Source organism: Rhinolophus sinicus, chromosome 15 (genome assembly GCF_057876585.1).
Source record: "Rhinolophus sinicus isolate RSI-liver-muscle chromosome 15, RSI-T2T, whole genome shotgun sequence".
NCBI classification, from domain to species: domain Eukaryota; kingdom Metazoa; phylum Chordata; class Mammalia; order Chiroptera; family Rhinolophidae; genus Rhinolophus; species Rhinolophus sinicus.
In genome coordinates this window covers 103,379,517-103,402,596 of record NC_142515.1, presented here as the reverse complement: position 1 = coordinate 103,402,596, position 23,080 = coordinate 103,379,517, and the positions used below count along the sequence as shown (strand labels likewise).

Below are 23,080 nucleotides of genomic sequence, written 5' to 3'. Positions count from 1 at the left end.
CATAAGCCCTAATGCGTCTTTTGGAGCAAAAATTAATATAAGACCTGGTCTTATTTTCGGGGAAACATGGTACTACTGACCCTTAGTTGTCAGAGGGGAGTTCTACAGAAGTCGAATGGGAAAAAGGGTTCACTTCTGTGTTCCTTCTAATAAAGCGAAATGTATTACTTCCCCTGCCCTCAGAGAAGCAATAGTGCCGAGCTCATGAAGGAAGAAAAAGCAGCTTAGTTCTCACTGGAGCGTGCTCTAATTCACTGTAATTCTGAGCATGCTTTTGAACAGACTTGGGGTGCAGAAGCAGGACAGCCCCTCAGCCTTCACCATCTTGGTTTCATTGTTCTGTGTTGTGGCCCCCTCCATACCAAATATGAATAAACTGGAATTCAAATGTCCATTGATCGCATGTGGCAAAGCCAAATACAATCCTTCTTCATTATTCTATCTCCTGGGTGACCTATACCATGTCCACATCTGTCCCTGTGGTTTTGAGGGCTGGTGTTCTGTTCCTACCTCGCCCTTCATGAGGTGTTGCAGAGACCACGCCCCTCTGAGCTGACCCCTTGTGCTGCCTCAGTTCTTGGGCAGCGCTTCCAGAATTTCTCTCGAGGCTATGGCATGAATGTTCCCCAAATGTCGTAGGACATCACTGCTGAGTTACAAGGGGTGCTTGGGAGCTGGTCACATGGAAGACTGACAGCTGAGCATTCGGCTGGGGGCGTTGGCTGGCGTGCTGATACCCAGCCTCAGCCCCGCTTCTCTTCTTCCTCTGTTCCCAATGTGGTAAAGTTGTACGACGTCAAACATTGTATCCATGGGTAGCTTCACAGACTATCCAGTTCAACTCCCTCATTCAATAGAAAACAGGGGTACAGGCGTGTGGGTACCTTGCCCAAAGTTACCCTGAGAGGCTATGGGAATCAGAAGTAGGCCCGCTGTACAGTGCTCTGCCTGCCTTATCACGCTGGGCTCGGCTCTCCATTCTTTCTCTGTCTTATCTCTTTGTCAGCTTGGCTCTCTGGCAGCCCACCGGGTAGCATCTTTCCCCGAGGTCATTTGTATCGAAGGTCATCAGCCTTTTCTAACGGCAGGTGCCTTTTCTAGCATCACGCTGTTTGCCTGTCAGGCCTCGATTGCCAGGCCACAGCTTTGGCTTTGTGAACACGCTCCAGGTTCAAGGACAAAGGGCAAGGGGAAACGTCTGACCCCTGGCCCATGTGCGGGGTGCTCAGGGTGAGGGCCTGCCCAAGATGAAAAAGCGTGCATTTGGCTGGGGGCTGAATGCACAAGCAGGGACAGGCAGTACTATGAGTGGGGGGTTCACGTCACGCGAGCCTGGCCCACTCTCTCTGCCAGCAGCATCAACAGAGATGATCCTATGCAGGGGTCTACATGAGGGTGGTTAAAACCCTTATGCTGGCCACTTTCTTATTCACCACATCACCAAAGAACTCCTGCTCTATGCAAGGCTCTAGACACATTTTTGGGTCCAAAGTTGGTGCTGTGAGAGGGCTGAGTGCACCCCGGAGAGGAGAGCAGACAAACCAGGCCCATTTTGGGACCTCACTTGGGAGTTTGGTTTCTCACTGGACATTCAACAGAGAAGTGACCCTCAGCCTCTAGGGTCTCAAGAAACAATGGTGGAGAGTGTTAGATACACTTGTTTTCAACCCACCCCCAGGGAACTTGTCAGGACCTTGTCTGTGACATTGCCACAGTTGTTATGTTTGGTCTATGACCAAATGTCCCGTGACTTGGTCACTTTTGCATCATTTCCCTAGACAAAGCCTTTGACCTCACAAACCCACAGGACTGGAAGCGCAACTCTTCCTCACAGGGTCATCACAGAAGGCATGTCAGGGCAGCCAGCTAATTCTGGGACTCGAGGGGCAGGGGAGGGAGAGCCCAGACAGACGCATGCCCTGTCAGTGTGCCTGGCTGCCCCAGAAAACAGTGTGACTCACTGAGGATGTACACGCATTATCTTATTTAGAAGAACGCTGTGATGGGCTGACCTGTGTCCACTGCCACACACACACATCTGTTGAAGCCCTGACCCCCAAGACCTCAGAATGTGACTGCATTTGGAGATAGCGCCTCTAAAGAGGTGCTTAGGTTAAAATGAGGTCATTAGGGTGGGCCCAAATTCAATGTGACCCGTGTCCTTATAAGAAAAGAAAACTTGGACACACAGTGAGATGTTAGGGACGCTCACATGGAGAAAAGAGCTTATGAGGACACAGTGAGAAGACGACCATCTACGAGCCACGGAGAGAGGCCTCAGGAGACACCTACCCTGCCGACACTTCGGTCTTGGATTTCCAGCCTCTAGAACTGAGAAAATACATTTCTGGTGTTTCAGGCACCCAGTCTGTGGTATTTTGTTACAGCAGCCCTCGCAAACTAATACAGTGCTCTCATCCCATTTTTTTTTTTTTTGATGAAGAAATTAAAGATATTTTTCAAAAATCATACACCTGTTAAGAAGTTGAATCAGCATGCAAACTCAGAGTCTGACTCCAGAGGCCTTGAAAGTAACTACTGCACTAATGGACCCTCTAGACGTGGCCTTAGAAGGGGCTGGGTGAGGGGAGAGAAAAGAAAGTCTAGGCACTCTGGGTGCAAAGGATTTGAATCTCAGCCAAGAGTGGACAGGAAGTTTAGTACCCGTGGGTACCTGAGAGAGGCCTTTGATTATGAAGCTAAAAACCAAATTTGAATTCTATTCCACCTTTCTCAGGAGAGTAACATTCAAGCCACAAAGAAAGAGGTGACGCCAATAGAATTAACTGAGATCACTTTCCCTCTGTTAAGTGATTAATCTTCAAAGGCCTGCAGTGTATTCTATTACAGAGGGAGGAAGTGCAGGGTTTTCCCTCTCTGCAGTGGTTCACTTGAAAGATTTCTGTTTTGCCTGAGGTCAACCCAAAAGTCAATGCATTATCCTAGCCAAGACCCAAACCCATGGGAACCGGCTGTGGAAGTGGCCTCGTGGCCCCCAGTGAAATTCTCGGCGCGGCCTGGGAGCAGTGTGATTCCTCCCACCTATGGCTCAATCACGTTCTGCACTCCAAAGATCAGACTGGAATTTGTTAAACACTTCACGTTCGGCTGTGACAAGTTCTGGGCAGTGACATTCATGGCTCGCTCACTTTTCCTGGTGCAGACCAGGAGGTGGAGCTTGCAGCTGGCCCACTGAGTTGACTGGAGTCCAGCTGCGCCAGCTAGAAAGTCACTAAGCTGGAGTCTCTTGGGGGCCACTCCCCTGAGAAAGGCCTGGGAGAGGGGCCTTTAGGCATTCATCACTGAACCTGGAGTCTAAGGCTTCCAGAAATGGAATGGCCACACCTATGACCAAGAGAACAGAGGAAGAAGGGCAATCTGCAGTTGGACATCCCTTACCAAAGGAGGGGAGGCCCAGTTTCGTGGTGTCATTGCAATATCCAAAGGTCACTGTCCGTTGAACGGTTGTTATAATAGTTGGGGAACACAGCAAAAAAATTGTGAGTGTGGCTCTCCCTTCGTGTGAGAAGCACAGTGACAGGGTGTCTGAGGAAAGATAGGACTCTAAAATCAGAGGGTGGGAGCAGATGCGGTGGAAGAAACGGGAGGAAAGGTACAATGCAGGGCGAGGGTCAAGGACAGAAGGAGGGCCCAGCCGCCAGGGTCAGGTAGGGAGGCTGAGGTCTGGCAGGAAGAAGGCAGGGCCAGGGCTCAGACTGGACCAGGGCAGAGCTGCAGCGAGGGGCTAGCGAGCATATGGGAGCTCCACCATGTCTCCAGAAAGAGAGCGCGAAGGGGAAACCAGAAGGCTAGAGCATCTCACAGGGAGGATGCAGCAAGTGGGTGCGCGCAGAGCTCTGAGAAGCCCAAGGAGCATCCAGAGATGCTTCTGAGTGAAGGTGGGTGGGGTCAATTGCAGACTGTTTTACAGATTAGTTTGTGCAAGCCCAGGTGTGTCCCCAGCCGCCCTCCTCCACCCTCTGCCACGAAGCGCTCAGTCCCACTGCCACATCACACATTGGAAAATGACTTAAGGAGGAGATTGGATGAGGGCTAAGCACAAGGTAGGGCAGGAGTAGGAAGAGTCAGCCGTGCAGGGACTCCCTGCTCCCTCTCCCCTGGCTCCTCCCCATCACCTGTAACCACGGCCAAGTTCCTCCCATCTTACAAAGAGTAGCTCCCTGCACCGTCTGTCCTCTCCCATTGTGATCCCACCTCTCTTTGTCTCTTCTCCTCCAACCTTCTCAGGGGTGATTTCTTTGTTGCTTTCCCTCTCTCACCTCCCCTTTACTCCTGACCCCCCAGCCCCAATGGAGAACTCTTACGGCGATCACCAACAGTTCCTACGTGCAGCGTTACGAGGCCTGGTTTTGTACACGCCTCCTGTCTCTGTGTGACGTTTGGCATTGAGACCCACTCTGTCCTTCTTCCCACTTGACCATTAGCTACCCCCCAGTTATGGCATCCTTTCCCTACCGGGCGATTATCCCCATTTTACAAATGAGGAAACCGAATGCAAAGTTAAGAGACGCGGATGTGGCCACAGCTATGCTCTGACATTGCATACTCACCTAATTTGTAGGGCATTGTACCCCACTGGCTTGGCCCCTTAGAGATTCCCAAAACCAAGAAACATGCTCAGCTGGCTATTTGTCTATCTGTATGTCAAGGTCAACGTCTCCCTCTTTCAACCCTCACCTCCTCCCTCCCTACCACTGAAGCTAACATCTGGGGGGACTCCACCACCTACGTTTCAAGTTCCCATTGTGTATTTTCCCCTCCTTGAGTTCCTTTTAGATGGGCAGTTGTTCCCTTTCTACCTGTCAAACTTCCCCTATCTTCCTACATTTTTAAAAAGTCCCATCTCTTCTTGGAAATACTCCCAGAAAAAGATAAGACAGCTGTGTGCACAGCTCTCTAAGCATCACCGTCTGTCTCCTGTCCTCACCTCCACCCAGAGACACAGCAAGGGGCTGTCAAAGGTATTTTCCTCCCCGGAGAACCAGGCAGAAGGAAAGAGGCCTCAGGGATGCCATCTATGACCCAGGTGCAAAGACGTTAAGTAACTTGGTCAAGGTTACGCAAGTAGGAAGCAAGAATGCGAGCACTGAGAGCTGGATCTTCTCACCACTCAGCCAGGATCGCTGTGCTAGAGCTGGCTCATCCTGGCTTCCGAGATCCCACCGTTCAATTTGCAGGAATTTTGTGGGCTGGATGATATCATGTAAAATAGACATGGTGGGAGTATTTATACCACAGAAATTGGCAAATGCTACAAATCAGTGTTCCCCCAATCCTGCTAAGAGCTGGTTGTTAAACATTTACCAGCACACCCCTGGTCAGGATAAACTATGTTCTTCCTGAAAAGCTTGATGGGCATTGTTGCAAATTAGAAGAGCCCCACCAGGCTGTCCTGCACATTCCAACGCCATACTTCTGGGTAAATCAATGCACTACCTGAATAATTACATTCTGTACGTCTGACATGACAGCAACAAAGAAATCAGGCTACTTAAACTTTCACTGAAAATACATTCATAGTAAATAATTGAAGGTCTAACAGTTTTCTTTGAATGCAGTCTTTCGCAAGCACTGACATACTCATTTTCATCAGATTTCTGTATTTGAAGAGGGTGTGATCCTCACGTGAGGTTACCACATGGGGTGCCCTTAAGACACCCCTGCCATTTCTAGATTGATCCTTAGGAAGGGTAGACATAACCCTCAGGACTGACATATATGCGTGACTGAGGCAATCTGGAAAAACCCAAGTCCAATCAAAGTGGCCTGGTATCAATGTAGGAAGGGAGGAGTGGAATGTCTCGGGAAGGTTGACATCTTAGAAAGTACACCATGCTCTGGCTGAAGACAACGTTCTTTAAGATAAGGGAGACCATATGGTCTAAGGAAGACAGACTTCAAATCTGCCCACTACAATGGTAATCTGTTTACCACTGTCTTACCATGATTTATACGAAATACCTCTTTATTGGTTCTGAATCCAGGCTTATCATGTCATCTGACAATCTCTAAATTTAGAATAACAGCCCTACTGCTCCTCTGTTGAACAGTCCTTGGCCCGGACTCTGTGCGAGGCACTCAACACACACTGATTAACTCAGTGACTTTTCCCTACAAATGTATCTGATGCAGTAGGCTGGTTTTCAGGTGAGGAGACAAGGCTCACAGACTAAGTAACTTGTCCATATCAAGTACTTTAGAAATCACAGAGCCAGGATTTAAACACAGGACTGCCTATTTCCAAAACTGAGATTCTTTTTTTAAATCACTGGAAAAGGTGTATCTCCCCATTCACATCCACAAATTCATGAGTTAGTATTGAGATTTATACGTCAATTTCCAATCAATTTGGTTATCTTGAGTCAACCCTCTGTTCGTCTCTGAGCACTGATGAAGTCAAATTTGTGGGCCTGCAAAGCTGAGGACTCACCCCTGAAAAGTCCTGTCTGTGTGTCCCAGTAAGTGCAGCAGTGGTGACACCTCTATTCCATCTCTTGCCTGGATTGTTGGAATGGCATCCTAACTGGTTTCCCTGCACCTGCCCTTGTCACAATACAGCCAGAGTGACTAAGCTAAAGAATGGCCTCCACGTGGCTTCCCACGCATGGTAGACTGTCAGTGGTCACTGATTTTTCATGCTTTTCTCATAGGAGGAAATGCAATCCTTCCCTGTCGAACTCCGGTGTGGCTGGTAACATCCTCTGGCCAGTGATCCATGAGCAGAGGTCCATGTGTCACTTCCAGGAAGAAGAGCATGGTCTCTCACGCTCCAAGAAGAGGCTGTTTCACCAGTGACATATGACAGACATGCAACAGGCAAGAAATGAATCAAAGTTGTTTTAAGCCACTGAAATTGTTTCCATATTCTAAACAGCAGCATGGCAAGCCTATCCTGACTGGTGTGCCATTTCGCTCAGGGCCAATGCCACGGTCCTTATAAGGGCCTTCAGGGGCCAAGACGATACTGCTTTGCAGTTACAAATGTAACCCGTCAATTTTCTACTTATGTCCTTCAATAGTTCCCTTCTCCAATGGGCTCAAATCTAAGCTTCTTTCAGGGCATCAAGGTTTCATTCAAAGTCCCGCAGGAGACAGCCCCTTGGCCCTCCCTGAGGTCATCTTGGGCCAGCTCCTCACACTCCCTCTGCCTCAGAAGAGCTCCAGGCCTCTCTTACCTCAGGGCAAATTCACTTGCTCTTCCCTCTGTCTGAAATGCCCTTCCTTCAGATGTCTGAATGTCATCTGAAGACCTCAATGTCATCATTGAGACCTTTATTCCAATGTCAGCTTCTCAGCCAGGCCATCCCTGACCCCCACACTGCAGACTCAGACTCCCCGATGCCCCCTCCCACCGTCCATGCCTTACTGTCCACCTTAGCATTTCCCACCACCTTGATATACTTGATCTCTTACTTGCCCCCACTTTTATTCCAGTTCAGATGTGCCCAGATACGTGTGAGCTCCCCAAGGGCAGGGCAAAGATTTGGTCCAGTCCTTCTGAAACTACGTGCAAAACTGTGGCTCTCTTTCTCATGAAAGTGTCCATAGCTATCCTTGGATTCTCAAGTGGGCCCATTGGGAAAGGTGCCTGTGAGCCCACCAGCCATCACAACCACCTACCGTCACCCCTGAATGTGGGAAAGGGGAATTCTCTGGGAGTCTCCATTAGGAAGAAAACCTTGAGGGTACAAGACAGAGACAAAGAAGAACTAACACTTATTGAACGTTTGCAATGTAGCAGGCATTATTCCAGATACTTCGCACATTTAATCCAGACAATATTCCATTGGAATGTCTACTGGTGCCCCATTTTTCAGAAGAGGAAAACAGGCTCAGGGAAGTAAAAGGATTTGTCTAAGATGACTGCATCAAGCATGTCCTTTATTCTGATGCTTTGACACCTGGCGTTTTACTGACTCTGGAGCAGCTGCCCCTCCCAGGGTTAGCAAATTCCTAGAAGTAGCCGGCCATTGGCACCTTTCACACGCAAACCAATCAATCTGGAGCCCACCCCCCAACCACCTCCTTTATTGGCTCTGACATTCCCAGGCCACTAGTCTCCTGCTCTAATCACCTTAGGGCCAGGTACCAGATAATTAGGGACACTCTAGGGACCAGATAATGTGCCGTAGAGCCTCCTGAAATTATTCACACTAGCCAATCCTAAACCCGCTTCCACTGCCTCAGCCCTTTCCTTCCTGTGGAAACCACAACAAAGGCTCTTAACCACATTTTCCCCTCGCTCCCTCTGCCTCCTGGTGGACCCTGGTGCTTCTCCATGTAGTGGGTCACAGGAAGCTGCCGGCCCTCCCCTCAAGGAGATTCAAGGTCAGACACTAGTATTTAAAGGACCCAGCAGGAGGAAAGCTACATCCAGCCCCCTGCTTCACTAGTCTCTTCTTTCTAAGGTGCTATCAGAGCTATCAAAATACCATCTTCATAGCCAGCTGGATAAAGGCAAACGTTAGAGATTCTAGAACAAATGTCAGCCTCTCAGCTGGTGTGGCACAAGCCTTGAGGATGCCTGGATCCCAGTTGGCCTGGAACACACCATGAAGAAGGCCATCTGCTGTCACTAGAAAGTTCCAGTAAATCCCTTCTCATGGAGGAGCAAACAACTGGCCAGGCTCAATGCCCTGATATGGCTGAGTGACTGCATTTTCACAGAGCCCATGAGACGGCCTGAAAAGGACATGAGCTCTGGAACAAACAGACCTGGCCTTACTTTACTGTTTGTGAACCATGGCTGTGGATTGCAAGGATTCGATGAATTATGAATGTAAAAAATATAGCACATCTTTGAAAATATACATCCTATACTACATATATGTACATACACAGACATATATTAAAAGCATATATGCGTGTATAGTGTATATATACATATCGAATACATATGCAGTCATGTGCCGCTTAGGGATGTGTTCTGGGAAAGGCAATTTTATCATTGTGCAAACATCACAGAGTGCACTTACACAAACGTATTATAGAGGGTATCACTGACTACACACCTGGGCTGTATGGTATAGCCTACTCCTCCTAGGGTGCAAGCCTGTACAGCATGTTACTGTACAAAACAACATGAGATTAAATCAAGCACAAGAGAAAACGATGCCATCAAGAGATGCAGGAAACACATTTTGCCTGAGGCTGCTGTGGCCTAACCCCGCCACAGTGTTTTACAGCAAACTAGGCTTTTGTAAGTGGAACGCATACACTCTAAAATAAAAATAAAAAGACTAGTACAGTAAACACACAAACCAGTATAACATAGTCACTTATTATCATTCTCCGGTATTATATACTGTACGTAACTGTGCTATATTTTTACACGTCTGGAAGCGCAGTCGGTTTGTTTACACCAGTATCACCCCAAACCCACGAGTAATGAGTTGCATTATGATGTTATGACAGCTACGAGGTCACTAGGTGGTAGGAATTTTCAGGTCTATTATAATTTCATGGGACCGCCATCATGTATGCAGTCTGTCTGTTGACCAAAACATCGTTATGTGAAGCATGACTGCAATATACATACATAGTATTCTACAGTACCATAGATGGGCCTATATGTTATATTCTCTCTCTCTGTCCCTCCTCTAGGCCAATATGTATATAATACAGCCGATATACATACTGTATACTATGTAATATATATTATACATACTATGTAAACTATGTGCATATATACATACTCACACTCTCTATATATGTATATACATATCCATAGTCAATTATATTTGAAATGGTATTATTTATTGTTTGTTATTGCCTATCTCCACTAAAATCCTGGCCCCATGAGGGCAGAGACCCCGTCTGCCTCATTCATCTCTGTACCCTCTGAGGTTAGCACAGAGCCCAGCGGATGGCAAGTGCTCGATAACAGATGTGTTTAAGTGAGTTTGCTTAATGCATTATCGTTGACCATCAGCCTTGTATATAATATTTTATTTCAACAAAAGCCTAACCTACAGGATTCCCTCACGAAACTGTGCACAACCCTGAGAGGGGCAGACCCGCAGCGGGGGCGGGAGGATGTCCCAGCTCAGTCTCATCTGGCAGGCTCCTGTGAATCTAAACAGGTAAGCAGGGTGCTACAACTCTGCACACGGTGTCCATTGAGATCAGTTCTGTCAAGGCAAAGAACAAAGGTCACTGCAGCCTCCTCATCCTGTCCCTGTCCTGTCAGAAATGTGATTGGGGTGCGGGAGGAGGGTTGCAGGCTTTGTGTAGGAGGGGACTTGGAAAGTTATAGTCATTTAGAAGCTGATAAAACCTTTATAAAAGGCTGGGAGTCAGGCTCGGTCCTGTCTCCACCAGGGTAGGATGTCAAAGCCCTTGAAATCCTGCCAGCCCTTTGGCTTCCTTTACCAGGGGCCACTAAGTCCCTGAGGGTGATGCCCTCGATTAACCAGAAACAATGTCCTCACTGTGGATAGGACGGTCTGGCCTCACTGCATCTACTCACTGTGCAGTTGTCCTGGCTGTGCTTCTGGACAGAGCCACAGCAGAAGCTAGGGGAGGGCAAGGGACACCAGGTGGCTCTCTTTTGCATTGTGGCAGCTCAGGTGAGCAGCTTGGTGGAAGGAAGCAGGACTGCTGAGCAGGTGAGGTTGGCACGTGCCTATGTGTGAGCTGAATTGGAAGTGGTGCTTGCCTCCTCAGCCCGTGGCACTGGATGAGAAAACCTGCCAGGTAAAATGATTTCATTCAACCAGAACCTTGCTGAGGATGGCGGCAATGTGTGCCTTCGATGGCTGAGAGTAAAAAATCTAGCCACCATTGTTAGAGTGCCTCCTTTGCGCCAAGAACAAATGCATGTACTCCTGACAGAACGCCTCTGAGGCAGGAGTTACGAGCTGTGATTTACAAATGAGAACCCCGAGCCTCACTGTGCTTAAGGAGCTTATGTGAGTGGAGTGGATGCAGCAGGTAAGTACAGAGCAGGGTGTGAAGCCAGGCCTGTGTGGTCCAACCAGCAGCTTCCCGCAATGCAAAGCAGGAGGCAGCACCTTTTCTTCTAGGTGGGAGTCTCGGGAAAGTTGCATGGGCACAATCAGGGAAGGACTCAAAGTGCTTGGTTATTACTGGTGAAGGGTGAGGGGTGAAGGAAATGATGGGCTCCCGGCAACAGCAGGCAGTGGTGATGGACCCCATGTTATCACAGGTGGGCAGAGGTTACAGCTGGCAGGCTCCTGAACTCCAGGGTCTGGCAGCCTGCGGTAGGTGGGGTCTGAACATGCAAAGAGGCCTGAAATTAGCCAATATACATAGGACGCAGCTCACCTCTGGTCAGCATCAGACCCAAACTTTACCTCAGGGTGGCCGTGGACTGAATGGCACACCCCTAGAACAACTCTTGGTATCCTGACCAACCTAACACCGCCCATTGGGTCCAGAATTGATTGGGGGTCAATGGGGGTAAGTTTTACGGAGGAAACGTTGAGATTCAGAAAGGGTGATTCGCCCATGATCACACCGGAAGTGAATTCACACTGGAGTTAATTCACAGATACAATGCTTCTTTTCTTTCCTTTTTGTTACTTTGCTTTCCTCCCTCCTGCCCTCCCTCCCTCCATCTTTCCCTTGCCTTTCTCTCTTCCTCCCTTCTTCTTCCTTTCTTCCATTTCTCTTTCCTCCATCCCTTTCCTTCCTTCCTTCCTTCTTTCCCTCCTTCCTTTTAGTTCTACCAGTATCATGCACCCCTTTCCACTTATGAACTATTTAAGGAAATCTTACAGGGAACAGTTTACAGGAATTCACCCCCAGGCGTCCTTCTCTGAGTCTCTTCTGTTACACCCTTCCCCCCGTACTGAGAGATGTGTCACATATGAAGACATCATTTGTGAAACAGTTGACTTTCTTTCCTTGGACATCTTAAGGAATAGAAAAGATCTTTTGAAGATCATTTCATTGCAGCCTTTCCTGGAGCCAGAAGTTCCTGTGAGGCTTAGTGTTCTGATTGTCTCTGAGGTGACTGTCTAGCCTAATCATTAAAGATTGCTACTCTCCAAATTTCGCTGAGATTTCCCCCACTTTTCTCTTAGAGTCATAGCCTGCCAGAGCTGAAACCGGCTTCGGCAATCCCTTCTGCCCTCACTCACATCACCCAGGCGCAGAGAAGATTTGATTCGAGAGATTTGCCCAGCATCCCTCAGTGGACTCATGACCTAGTGCTACTTCAGCCAGCGTTTCCCGATGCAGGAAAGTAGGGGCAGAGCTCGCATGAGAGCAGTTCTAAGGAGCGAGGTGTCTTTGTGGGGCCATGAAAATGTTCTAAGATAAATTGTAGTGATGGATGGTACAACTCTGTGAATATACGAAAAGCCATTGACTTGTACACTTCAAATGGGTGAATAAATTGTTTCTCAATAAAGCTGTTTAAATATATATATGCTTTTTTATTTTTTAACAAAAGATGAATGAGGAGAGACGTTCTGCTGGCAAGACCCCTGGGCAGGGCTGAGCTGTAGAAGCGGCCAGGGGCCCACACTCATCTCGGCCTCCTTGCTGCTCCTCAAACACGGGAGGCACTCTCTTAGTTCAAGGCCTTGCCCTTGGCTGTTCCCTCTTCCTGGATAACTCTCCTCCAGAAATATGCGGGGCTGGCTCCCTCCTATCTTCAGATCTTTGCTCCAAGGTCACCTTCTCTGTGAAACCTTCCTTGGCCACCCCATTGAGAGCTGCACACGGCTCTGCTCCCCTCCAACCGTCTTCCCAGCTTTACTGTTCCCCTTAGTGGTGGTCCTTTTCTAAGACAGGTATTCCCCGCTTTTCAAAAGTTCCCATTACGCCACTTTGCTCTTGTGAAAGACCTACATTAGTACCTCTTTCTGCTAACCGAAAGGAATCAGAAGAGGATTTTCACTTTTACGATGAAAGGTGAGAAGCAAAAACAGCATGCAGCATTTGTTTTGCAGGAGCCGTTATAGAGGCAGCGTGAAGGCCCAGCAGCGAGAGTGGCCCCGCCAAGCCCTTTCCCCGGGAACCACACTCAGCATCAAGCCCCATAGCTCTGAACTATGTCTGAGCATCTGGGCTTTATCTTGATTTATTTTGTGCATCTGTGAGCAAGATTGGTCCTTAGGTATCAGAAAAGCCTAAGCGACCTCATAACGGCGTTATACTTAGTGTAAAACTGGATGTGATCAAGCGTTTCGATTGTGTGAATGAAATAAAGACACGGCGTGTGTTGAACTCGCCTGCATCCACCACTCACACTATTTACACGCAGAGAGAAAGTAACTTGAAAGCGGATGGAGTTACTATTGGTGCTGTTAGTAGCAAAGTAGCTCTTTGGGTCGGCATCCAGCAATGAACACAATGGAAAGTGTTGCTTGAGTGGATCGGTGGGTCTACAAAGCCTGGTGTTCTGTTATGTGGGAACGCTGAAAACTTTTGCCACATAAATTAATGACGATTGCTTCTTTGATTTATGCCATTTGGGCTTATGAAAGATTTCATAGGAATACCCTACTTTGGGATAGTGGGGGAAAACTGTATATAAAACAAAATATTTGTTACGGTCATTGTCTGTCTCTCTTTACAAGAAATGTACGCTCCATGAAGGTAGGGTTTTCTGTTTTGTTTATTGCTATACCTGCCCCCAGCTCCGAAAACCGTGCGGGACACATAGTAGGTGCTTAACAAGTAGTTATTGAATAAATGAATAAAAGGCCCAATTACAGTTACTGCTCCGGCTCTAAACTTACAGCCGTCAGGACCTGCCCCCATGTACTGGTCAGCCTGTGTGGGCTCAGGAAGCCTGCCTCGATGTCCCTCTTGGTTCTAGCATTTCACGCACAACCATTTCCAGGTACACACTTGCTATTTCATCTATGTTCACTATAATGAAATCAATTTAGTTCGCCTTTCTCATATTTGTTTCTGCTGCTTTAAGAACTCTCCCTCGTAGGTACACACATTTTCTTTTGCACTTAGAAATTTGTTAAGAGGGTAGATCTCATGTTAAGTGTTCTTACCACAATTTAAAAAATAATAAGAAAAGAACTCTCCTCTTTTTCTCTTACCAGTGGTTAGGGACAGCCTCAGCTGAAAGATCTCAGAATTATATGCAGACTCAAGCTGGATGGATGTAGCGAAAGGCTTTAGGTCTCTGTTTAAAATCCTCGCAAATTCTGCTTAAAAGTGTAAGGTTTGAACGTTGTGTTGGAGGAGCCGTCGAGAGCTGAAGCAGGCGCGTGAGCTGGGGTTGTCTGGTCAGGGCGCCCTATGTGTAGATGCCAAGCATATATCTGATGGGAGAGAAGGCGGGTTGTCACCTCAAAAGGAGAGGGAAACGGAGCTTGAGAGAAGCCAACCTGGGGGAAATGAGAGAAGCCAAGTGTAACCTGTGTTCTGGCCGGAGAAGGCAGGTGTGTCTTTGTGTATCGCTCATCATCTCAGTTACGGGTAAGACGCAAGACAGCCAGGAGAAAGGGGTGAAGAGGGAACAGCACATCTTTCACTTCATTTATCTCCTGGCTAAGACACAGAAGTGTGACGAGCAGCTTGGAAGTTGATATCAAAGGCTGAACACCCCACAGGAAGTCTCTAGCTCTGCATGGGGTGAGCGAGGGAGAAGGGCTGTTCGCCTGGGGTGTGATCAGGCAGTGGGTAAGACTGGTAAGGGCTGGGGGTCGGCACAGACATTCCCTATAACGCTGCACAGGTGCTTCATTGTCTGATGTCGTTTGATGCAGTGGACTGGTCATTTTAATAACAGATTTCACTTCTTGGCAATGAGGAAACTGAGTAGGAAATTCATAGCTCTGGTGTGAGGAACACAGATCCATTACTTGCAGGCTACACAGCCAGATCACCAGCGCTCTCTGGGTGGCAGCTTCACCAAATTATAATCCAAATCCTAACTGAGCAAGTAATGAACTTTTGTATCGCAGGCTTAGAGGGTGGGGACCGCTAATGACCACAGGAGCAGCACTGGAGAGAGACCAGGAGGTATTTTTCACATAAGAAAAAAAGCAAGCTCCCAGGAAGAGAGACACAGAAGTCCTCCACTGTGGGAAGAGGAAGGAGAGGGTCGTTGAACTGAGCCAACAGCTAAGAACCAGTCCCCGGGTCTTCCCCTCACCTGAAAGCCAGAAACAGAAGGCTTAGCTCTTCACAGCGAAGGACAACCTGACCAGGGGAACTGAAGTGGGAGCTGATGTTTCCTGCGGGATGCGTTTCATCCTCACTAGGGAAAGGAAGAAGTGCTTTTGGAACTGGCGGCTGAGGAGAAAGGCACCGTTTAGCTCAGTGGGAACAGAGGCACAAATGAACACTTGCCTTTCTGAAGCGCGTGGATGCTGTCTGTCAGGGCTCTTTCTAGAAAGAGAAGCAAAGGCAAAGCTAAGGTACAAGTCACTGGAAGGGTTTCTGATGTAAAAGGAGCTAGCAATTGAAGTGAAGACAGAAAACTTCTCAGGGAGGTTAATGCCAGAGACAGAAAGGGCCCTAATCGAATCTTAGCACTTAACGCTTGTTTAAAAGAAAACCAATATTTAAAGGCAGGGTTTAATATTTTCTCATAGTTCCTTGTCTTAGTAAAAACGCTTGTTTTTATATAAACTGCGGACTAGATACCCATGGTTATTGATGGCCAGGTGTGTGCATGGGGGCGGGGGGGGGGGGGGTGCTACCTGGGCAAGCCCTGGTGTTTGAACCACCTCCTATAGATGCTATGCTACCATCTCAGCTGTAGGTCCAACGCAGCATGAAGAGGAGACTTTTCTGAGAGCCTTTCTTGCTGTGTGACCTTGGGGAACTCACTTACCTCTCTGTGTTATGTTAAATAAGGAATGTGGGTTAAATGGCCTTGACTGGCCTCTTCAGTTCTAAAGGTTCTGTCACTCCAAATCACTTTGGAAACTGAAGTCATGATGTTAGTTTCTTGACACCAAAAAAAAGTGCCTTTTTAGATATTCTCTCCTAGCATCTGCCCAGCCCCTACTCACAGGCTAACAGGACACCTGTAAAGTGTTGCATGGTGGAGTGCCGCTTATGAGAATAAGTCAAATCAGCTTTTGATCCTCTCAGAGAGAAGCCCTTGCCCTAGGGAGAAGCATATTCCCCACGTGTGTCCCCTGAGCAGGGCTGGTCTGCACCATGCCAGCTGGCCCTGTTCTGGGGATCGGAGGGGACTCTACCTTCAAGTTCCAGCTCCTGCCCAAGACTTTGTGGTGGGCTCGAGTTTCTGCTCCTGTCCAGGGACTCTCAGTCTTGCTCCCTGGCTGAATTAGAGGGTTGAGTGGACACACGTGGCTCAGAGGGTATCTGGGGATGTCCAGGATTTTTCTGAGGGTTTCCAGAGGGATCTAAGAAAACCAAAGGGACATACACCATCCTGGAAAAGTGGGGCACCAGGTTTTAATACCAAATCTCACACTAATTGGGTAGGACACCCACTGTGTCTGGCCAAGCTCTTAGTCTCCGGGGTCAGAATAAAGACTATCCCCAAGGAAAGGCCAGTCAAAAGGAGGTGAGGCCACGTGTGTCACTGTTACTACTAGGTGTCCTGGGGAGCTGGGAGGGTCCTAGGTCTGAGGCTCATTCCCTCACCTCCTGGTCAGGCCAAGCTGAGCTGGATAGTAAGACAACAGGGCCTCTTCTCCCCGAGTGCCTCGCAGAGGCAGCTCACACAGATGCTCTCAAAGACTGAGAACATTTTTATTTATTTTTTTATTTTTTTGTCTTTGAGACTGAGAACATTTTTTAAATCCAAGTCCCGGGCAGAGATTCCAGGGACAAGAAACAGAAACACCATCTTCTGACCTAGTCAGTATAACTGCATCTGGGACACACACACACACACACACACACACTCATACACTCATACACACACACGAGCTCACACATGCCAAAGCTGATGGGTCCATGGTGCATGTCAACCTCTGGTCCCTCACACGTCAGTGACCTGTTCCAGTAGAATCCATACAAGTCCATCTTTTGGAGACTCAGCCATGGCCATCCTTGCTGAGGACACAGGCACTGGAGCCCGACTACCTGGGTAAACATCTGGCTCTGTCACTTACAAGCCTGTGGCCGCCTCGTGCATATTACTTATCCTCTCTGGATCTCAACTTCCTCATCTATAAAATGGGAATAATAAAGAGTATCTATGCATAGGGCAGAGCTTTCAGCAGACATAGGACTCACGGCCAGTGTACATCAATGCTCCCTTTCGAGCTTTATTTCTATCTTTATTTAAACTTTCAAGGCATCAGATGTAAGGAAGATCCTGCTGAAAAGCCCAAATGACTACATAATATTTGTATGGTGTATTGTTGGTATTATATTTTCCACTTGAGTCTGGATTTGTGGGGAAATCAGATACAAACCCATTTGGTGGGCTGACTACGGCACGGATAACCCAGAGATAAGCAAGGACAAGAAGGCAGAGAGATGACAAAAGTGGGAGAGGCTGGCATTGGGCACGATCAATGGAGCGCTCGCCTACGAAAGTGACAGCGATCTTTCTAACCATCTATTAGCATTAATGGTATCAAGTAGACAGGTATCACCAAAGGCCAGCCGATCAGCCATGCATCCACTAGTAAAGCTTGCAGGAAGTGTATCTACAATTAAAAAATGAGGAAAAGAAAAAAGCTCTACCACCACACCACCACAATGGCCAGATGCTGTACGAGGCACTCGACATTTGTCATATCATTCAATGCTCATGACAACCCTCTGTGGTGGGTCAGAATATTTTCGCCATTTCAGAAACGAGAGGGACAGAAAGGCTCAGTAACCCCCCAAAGGTCAAACAGCTATCAAGTAGCAGGATGGCAGCCACTCCCGTCTTTCCATGCGGCCACCCTCCGAGCCCTCACACAGCTTCCATGTCCCCGACAGGTCCTTTCCAAGTTCGCAGACTTTCTCTCCCCTCATCCAATTTCTGATTTTCTCTAAAGTGCATGCATGTCACGCAGCTTTTCCGGGTGGAAATGAGGGAAGACATCTATCGTCACAACAAAACGGTCTGGGGATGAGCAGCCACCCTAGAAGGTGAAGCACGAGCAAAATGCCACGCCCCTTGCGGTCTGGGCTCGGTGACGGCAGGTGTCCCTGCTTCCCATCAACCCTGCTAACGCTTGTCTTGGGAATTCACCACCTAACAGCAAAGATTGCCACTGAGCGAGCGTTCTTTAACCCAGCGGTTCGCACATGTGTTCAACCACGAAAGCCGATTTCAAGAAACACCTATTCTGTACCCCAAACAAACATGGGCAAAGGCTCACCCAACCTCTGAGTGGCACAAAAAAGAGTGGGAAGCGGGAGGAAGGGGCAGGGATTGAGTCCTCGGAGTACATGGCCCTTGTCACGCCAGCTCTTGCCAGGTGCCTGCAGGTGGCAGCACATCCAGGCAGCCCTCAGCCTTCACTGACCTTGGCCGCGCTGGGCTCCCGCGTCGGGCCCGCAGGAAGCCACATCTGCTGCCCCTTGCGTTTCCTCTGCAGAGATTTCCCATCTAGCCTCTCTGTGTTTATAATCTGAGAAACTGTCAAAGGACGGGCTCGACACAAAGTCTTGGGCAGAGATGACCCACAGGGCCAAAGTCTCCCTAAGACCTCGTCCTCGCCACTTACCACCAGGCCCTGGAAATGACCAACACAGCCCCTAGGTGCTGGCAGAGCTTAGCAGTTTACAAAGTGATCTATGTGCCTGACACCACTGCATCCCCCTAAAAATCAGGCATTCTTGTTGCTGCCCCATTATACAAAGAGGAAAGGAGGCTGTGAGGGCTCCCTCAGGGCTGGGAGAGCAAAGCTGGTCTGACCGTTAGGGACCTGGTGTGAGACTCTGCCTTAGAGTTAGCTCAGGGAAGTCTAACCTCTCAAGGGCTTCTCGGGCAGACAGGCTGGCATGCAGGGACTTCTCGTGGCGGTAGAAACCAGTGCTGTCTGGACTGGGCTCTGGGGGGCTTCTTGGAGACCATCAGAGGCCACAGGGGCCAGGAGCGGGGAGGGAGGCCAGTGGGCAGAGTGCACCAAACTCTGGACTCCCCCGTCTGGCTACAGCAAAGCTACTGAAGCCAATTTTATAAACGGGGCTTCTACTTAGGTTTTGATTTGAAGCAAGAGCACCACAGCTTAAAAATCTCTGAAACTGCTGCCTAATGTGATTTAGTCTTTTTGTCACATGCTACTTGTAGGCCATCTCTCCCACCCTGTATATACTCGAACACCCCAGCCCAGGCCAGCACCAAAGGAGAGGGGCCCTTCCTCCCCAACTGGGAGACCAGGGTCCAACACTCTGCCACTCCCAAGGACACTCGAGACCCCGATTCTGCTCTGCTCATATGAACAAAGTGGCGGTGAGCAGGCTTGCAGACTCACACACGTGTGCTTAGGAAATGTCTGTGCCACTCAGGCATGCTTGGGGTGGGCCAGGTCAGCACCATATAGGGGCTGGGGCCCCACGAGGGCTCAGGAACCAGGGTGGGCGACACCCATAGAGTGTACTGGGCACTGAGTGTGTAGAGGGGGCCACTAGGTGGTCCCCAGATGGAATAGGGGCTTGTCCCAGCCCAAAAGAAGGTGATTTCCCCAGGCTGCTGGGGGTGGGGCACTCACAGGGCAGCGTCTCGGCGCTGTTCTTCTGGATCATTATGCAGAGCTGTAGCACCAGTTGGGGGGCGCTCTCCAGGAAGGTCTCAAGGAGGCGCAACATGTTGACGTCTGCATATTCGTACATCATAGCCCAGTAGAAGCGTCGCTGGTGTTCTTTCTGCCGCTGGCTCTGAATCCCCAGGTACATGGTGCGGATATACCTGCCGAGAAAGATCGGACAGAACAGAGTGTGGGTAGGGGTGGGGGCTTTGGAAGGGCCATGTCGCCCCCCAAAACCAGAGCTGCCTATGCTGGTGTCCCTTCCTTCACTCTGAGGTTTTCCAGATTCTCGAACCGGCGCTAGGGGGTCCTCCCAGTCCAGGACACAGACACAATGCTAAGGCTTCAGGGTAGCATTTGTAGAGCTTCTACTGAACACCACTGGCTGGCTGGGTCCCAGGAGGCAGGCAGGTACGATTCCCACTTAGAACAGACTGGGATTAGCCAGGGCTCCATAGCTGGATGTGGAGCAGTGAGGGGCTGGCCCCAGGCCGTTAGATGTGAAAGCTCATGTGTTCCCTTCTCCACTCAGGAGACACAGAGCCTGCGATGAGCCTCTGTCCAGGTGCGGCCCAGGTGCAGTCACACAAATGCGGTGACGCCACTCCGTCAAGGAGGAATGGGGCAAAGGAAGAGGGTTCAGGTGAAGGACGGGGCTCTGAGTTCAAATCCCACCTGTGTCATTTGCTAATGGGACCTTGGACTGATTATTCTAACTCCAGGTGCTTTTCCTCTTCTTTCACATGGGGAAAACCATCGCAGCATCACAGAGTTGGTGGGGGAGATGAGGGAGGTACTGAGTGGTGGGCACACACACGGGGTCCACGTAAGAAAACCCCACGACTTACTTTTATCTGAACTTTCAGGAACTGTCTCTAAGCCAGTCAAGGGGAAGGACCCTCGAAGTCGGCCAGCGGTCTCTGAGGCCAGGCCAGAGCCAGAGGACTGGCAGCAGCGGGCCAAAAGAAACCCTCAGAAAGCATGGTTCTGTGGCTCACTTAGGATCGAGAACACAACCCATACACCGGGGCAAACATCAGCAGGACAGACCCACACGTGCGTCCCTGACCGTCCCCTGGGAATGTGTATCATTGTGCCTTCTCTACAATGGCGACAAAGCTTGAATCAGAGCGGCTGAGAGGCAGGGTGGACACCCTGTGTAGTCGCCACTGTCTTGAGGCATTGTCAGGTGCCTGCCCGGGGCTACTGAGCCCCATCTCTCTGTCCCATCACCACTGCCAGCCTGATACCCGTCACCATTCCTCCTGCCTGGATCGAAGCAAAAGCCTCCTCCCTGATTTTCCGGTGCCCACTCTGGCCCCAGAACCATCCACTCTTCACAAAGCAGCCAAGGTGCTCTCCGAGAATCATAAATGCAAATACATCACCCCTTCTTTCAATCCTCTCATGGCTTCCCATAATGCTTAGACTCAAATCCCCACCCCCTCCCGTGGCTCATGGGACCCTGCCTACCCCTCCAGCCTCACTCCCCATTCTCTCTCCCCCCTTTTTTATGTCTTTCCCATCTCCCGTGGAGCACGTGAGGTGGTCTGTTGTTCACACTGTGTCCCCATGCCTCTGGATGTAGAATGAAGCCCCCCCTCCCAGGGCTGAGGAGTCCTGGTGGGGTGACACTATCACAGCACCTGTGGGTGGCTCATGCCCACAGTGCGGCACAGTTATGAGGGGACCACAAAGCAAGTTTCTGAGGGGGCTCCGTATCGCCCCAGGAGCAACAGCAGATGGGGTGTTACCCACAAAACCTTGCCTCAATATGACAGAAGCCCACACTTTGAAAGCAAAGACGTAAAAGCAGACATTTGTAAGATAATTTAAAAACTGTAAAGTGATGCTCCTCTCCACCTCTAGAACGGAATGGCGGGCCTCCCTCCAGAGCACGAATCACAGACTGGACCCCCATGGAGGGACACATGCTTCAGGGTCCCCTAGAGCGTGCATCGGGACGCAAAGCAGCCCTCTGTGACCTCCAACAAACACGAGGGCAGCAATGTGCACACATCCAACACCTGGCAAAGGATGCTGTGACTTTCTCGCCAGATTAAGAGCATTTGGGTGCTATTGGTCTGAAGGTCCCACCCAGGGTAGCTGGGACTGACACATTATTTCCCACCAGATACACTCCCAAGAGTGAGCGGAGAAATAGTCCTGCTGGAAACTAAAGAGAAGAAGGCACTGCAGGGGGACTGTCAGGGAGGGAGAGTGTGGGAGAAGGGCTGGTGCTTCCGGGTCCATCACCTCTTGGGGTTCCTGACAGGCCTTGTGGGGCAGGCTGGTTATTGTCATTTAACCCATGGGGAAACTGGGCCTCTGAAGTGCAACGAAGTCGAATTCTGGTTGTGTTCCAGGTTCTGTCACTTACTAGCTGCAGCTCTGCCCACGAGTCATTCTCTCTCTCTCTCTGCCTCAGTCTGTAAGTTCTCCAAATCAAGGGGCCAGGGAAGAGGCTTGGAAAAGGGCAAGGAGGTTGTTGTACCTAATCTGTAAAGCTACAGGGCCTCTGATAGAGGGAAAGAGAGACAAACAGACAGGCAGAGACAAAGAGAGAAAGACAGAGATGGAGAGAGACAGACAGAGAGGGTGACAGAGAGAAAGACACATATACACACAGAGAAGGGACATGGCAAGAGAGACAGAGATGTGGGAGGGGATGGAAAGAGAGGGAAAGGAGAGGGAAGCCGTGTGAAAATGTGGGGCCTGAAGGAGAGAACCAAGTGGAAGAGGCGATGGCAAAAAGAAACTTGGGCAGGGAGGGCCCGCTGTAAGGAGACCTGGTGATAAGGAGTTTGGGTAGAACTGGGGTAGAAGGGTCAGGTTGATCAGATCTGATGGTGGCTTGGGGGGCAGGGGTGCATAGGCTGAAGCAGGCCTATGATTCCAGAGGTTCTGTATTAGCACCTAGAACAGCCATGTGCCCAGCAGAGCCTTGGTGCCGGGGGTCTCACAGGTCAGATGTGGTCTCCATGAACCCAAACTCAGCTCTGCCCACATGTGGCACTTGCAATATACAGCACCATAGGACAAGACCACAAATCTGTACTCTTTCAGGGGTCCACTCAGACCGCAGACTCTGCCTCTCCTAGCCTCCCAAAGTGGCCCAAGGGGGAAGAATCATTCTGTGGCAGAGCAAAGGCTACGCATCCAGGTCCCAGGCCAAGGTAAGTAACACCAACACTCAGAGTCACCTCAGTCTGCCCAACCAGGGCAAAAGGAGCATTTGATCTGACCCTCTACCCACCATTTCCCCTAAGCATCAAGCCCCTCTGCCCATCATGGCCAGGACAATGGAAGACAATGAGCCCAGAACATGCTGATTCAAGTATAATGCCTGCAGAGAAACCAACCTCCAATTTCCTCTTTGAGAGCATCCTGTGGTATGGGTGGAAAGGAGGATGGGATTGGACAAAGCCAGAGCCTCTCCCCCAGTG

General features: G+C 49.5%; 1 protein-coding gene across 1 annotated transcript in view; it reads right to left on the bottom strand.

Moving 5' to 3' along the window:
- Window positions 1-23,080, bottom strand: part of XKR6 (XK related 6) — a 256,773-nt gene that overhangs the window by 3,494 nt on the left and 230,199 nt on the right. The window contains exon 2 of the mRNA XM_019733085.3: window positions 19,599-19,795. Within this exon, the coding sequence (XP_019588644.2) occupies window positions 19,599-19,795 (197 nt within the window). The remainder of the gene's footprint in view (window positions 1-19,598; window positions 19,796-23,080) is intronic.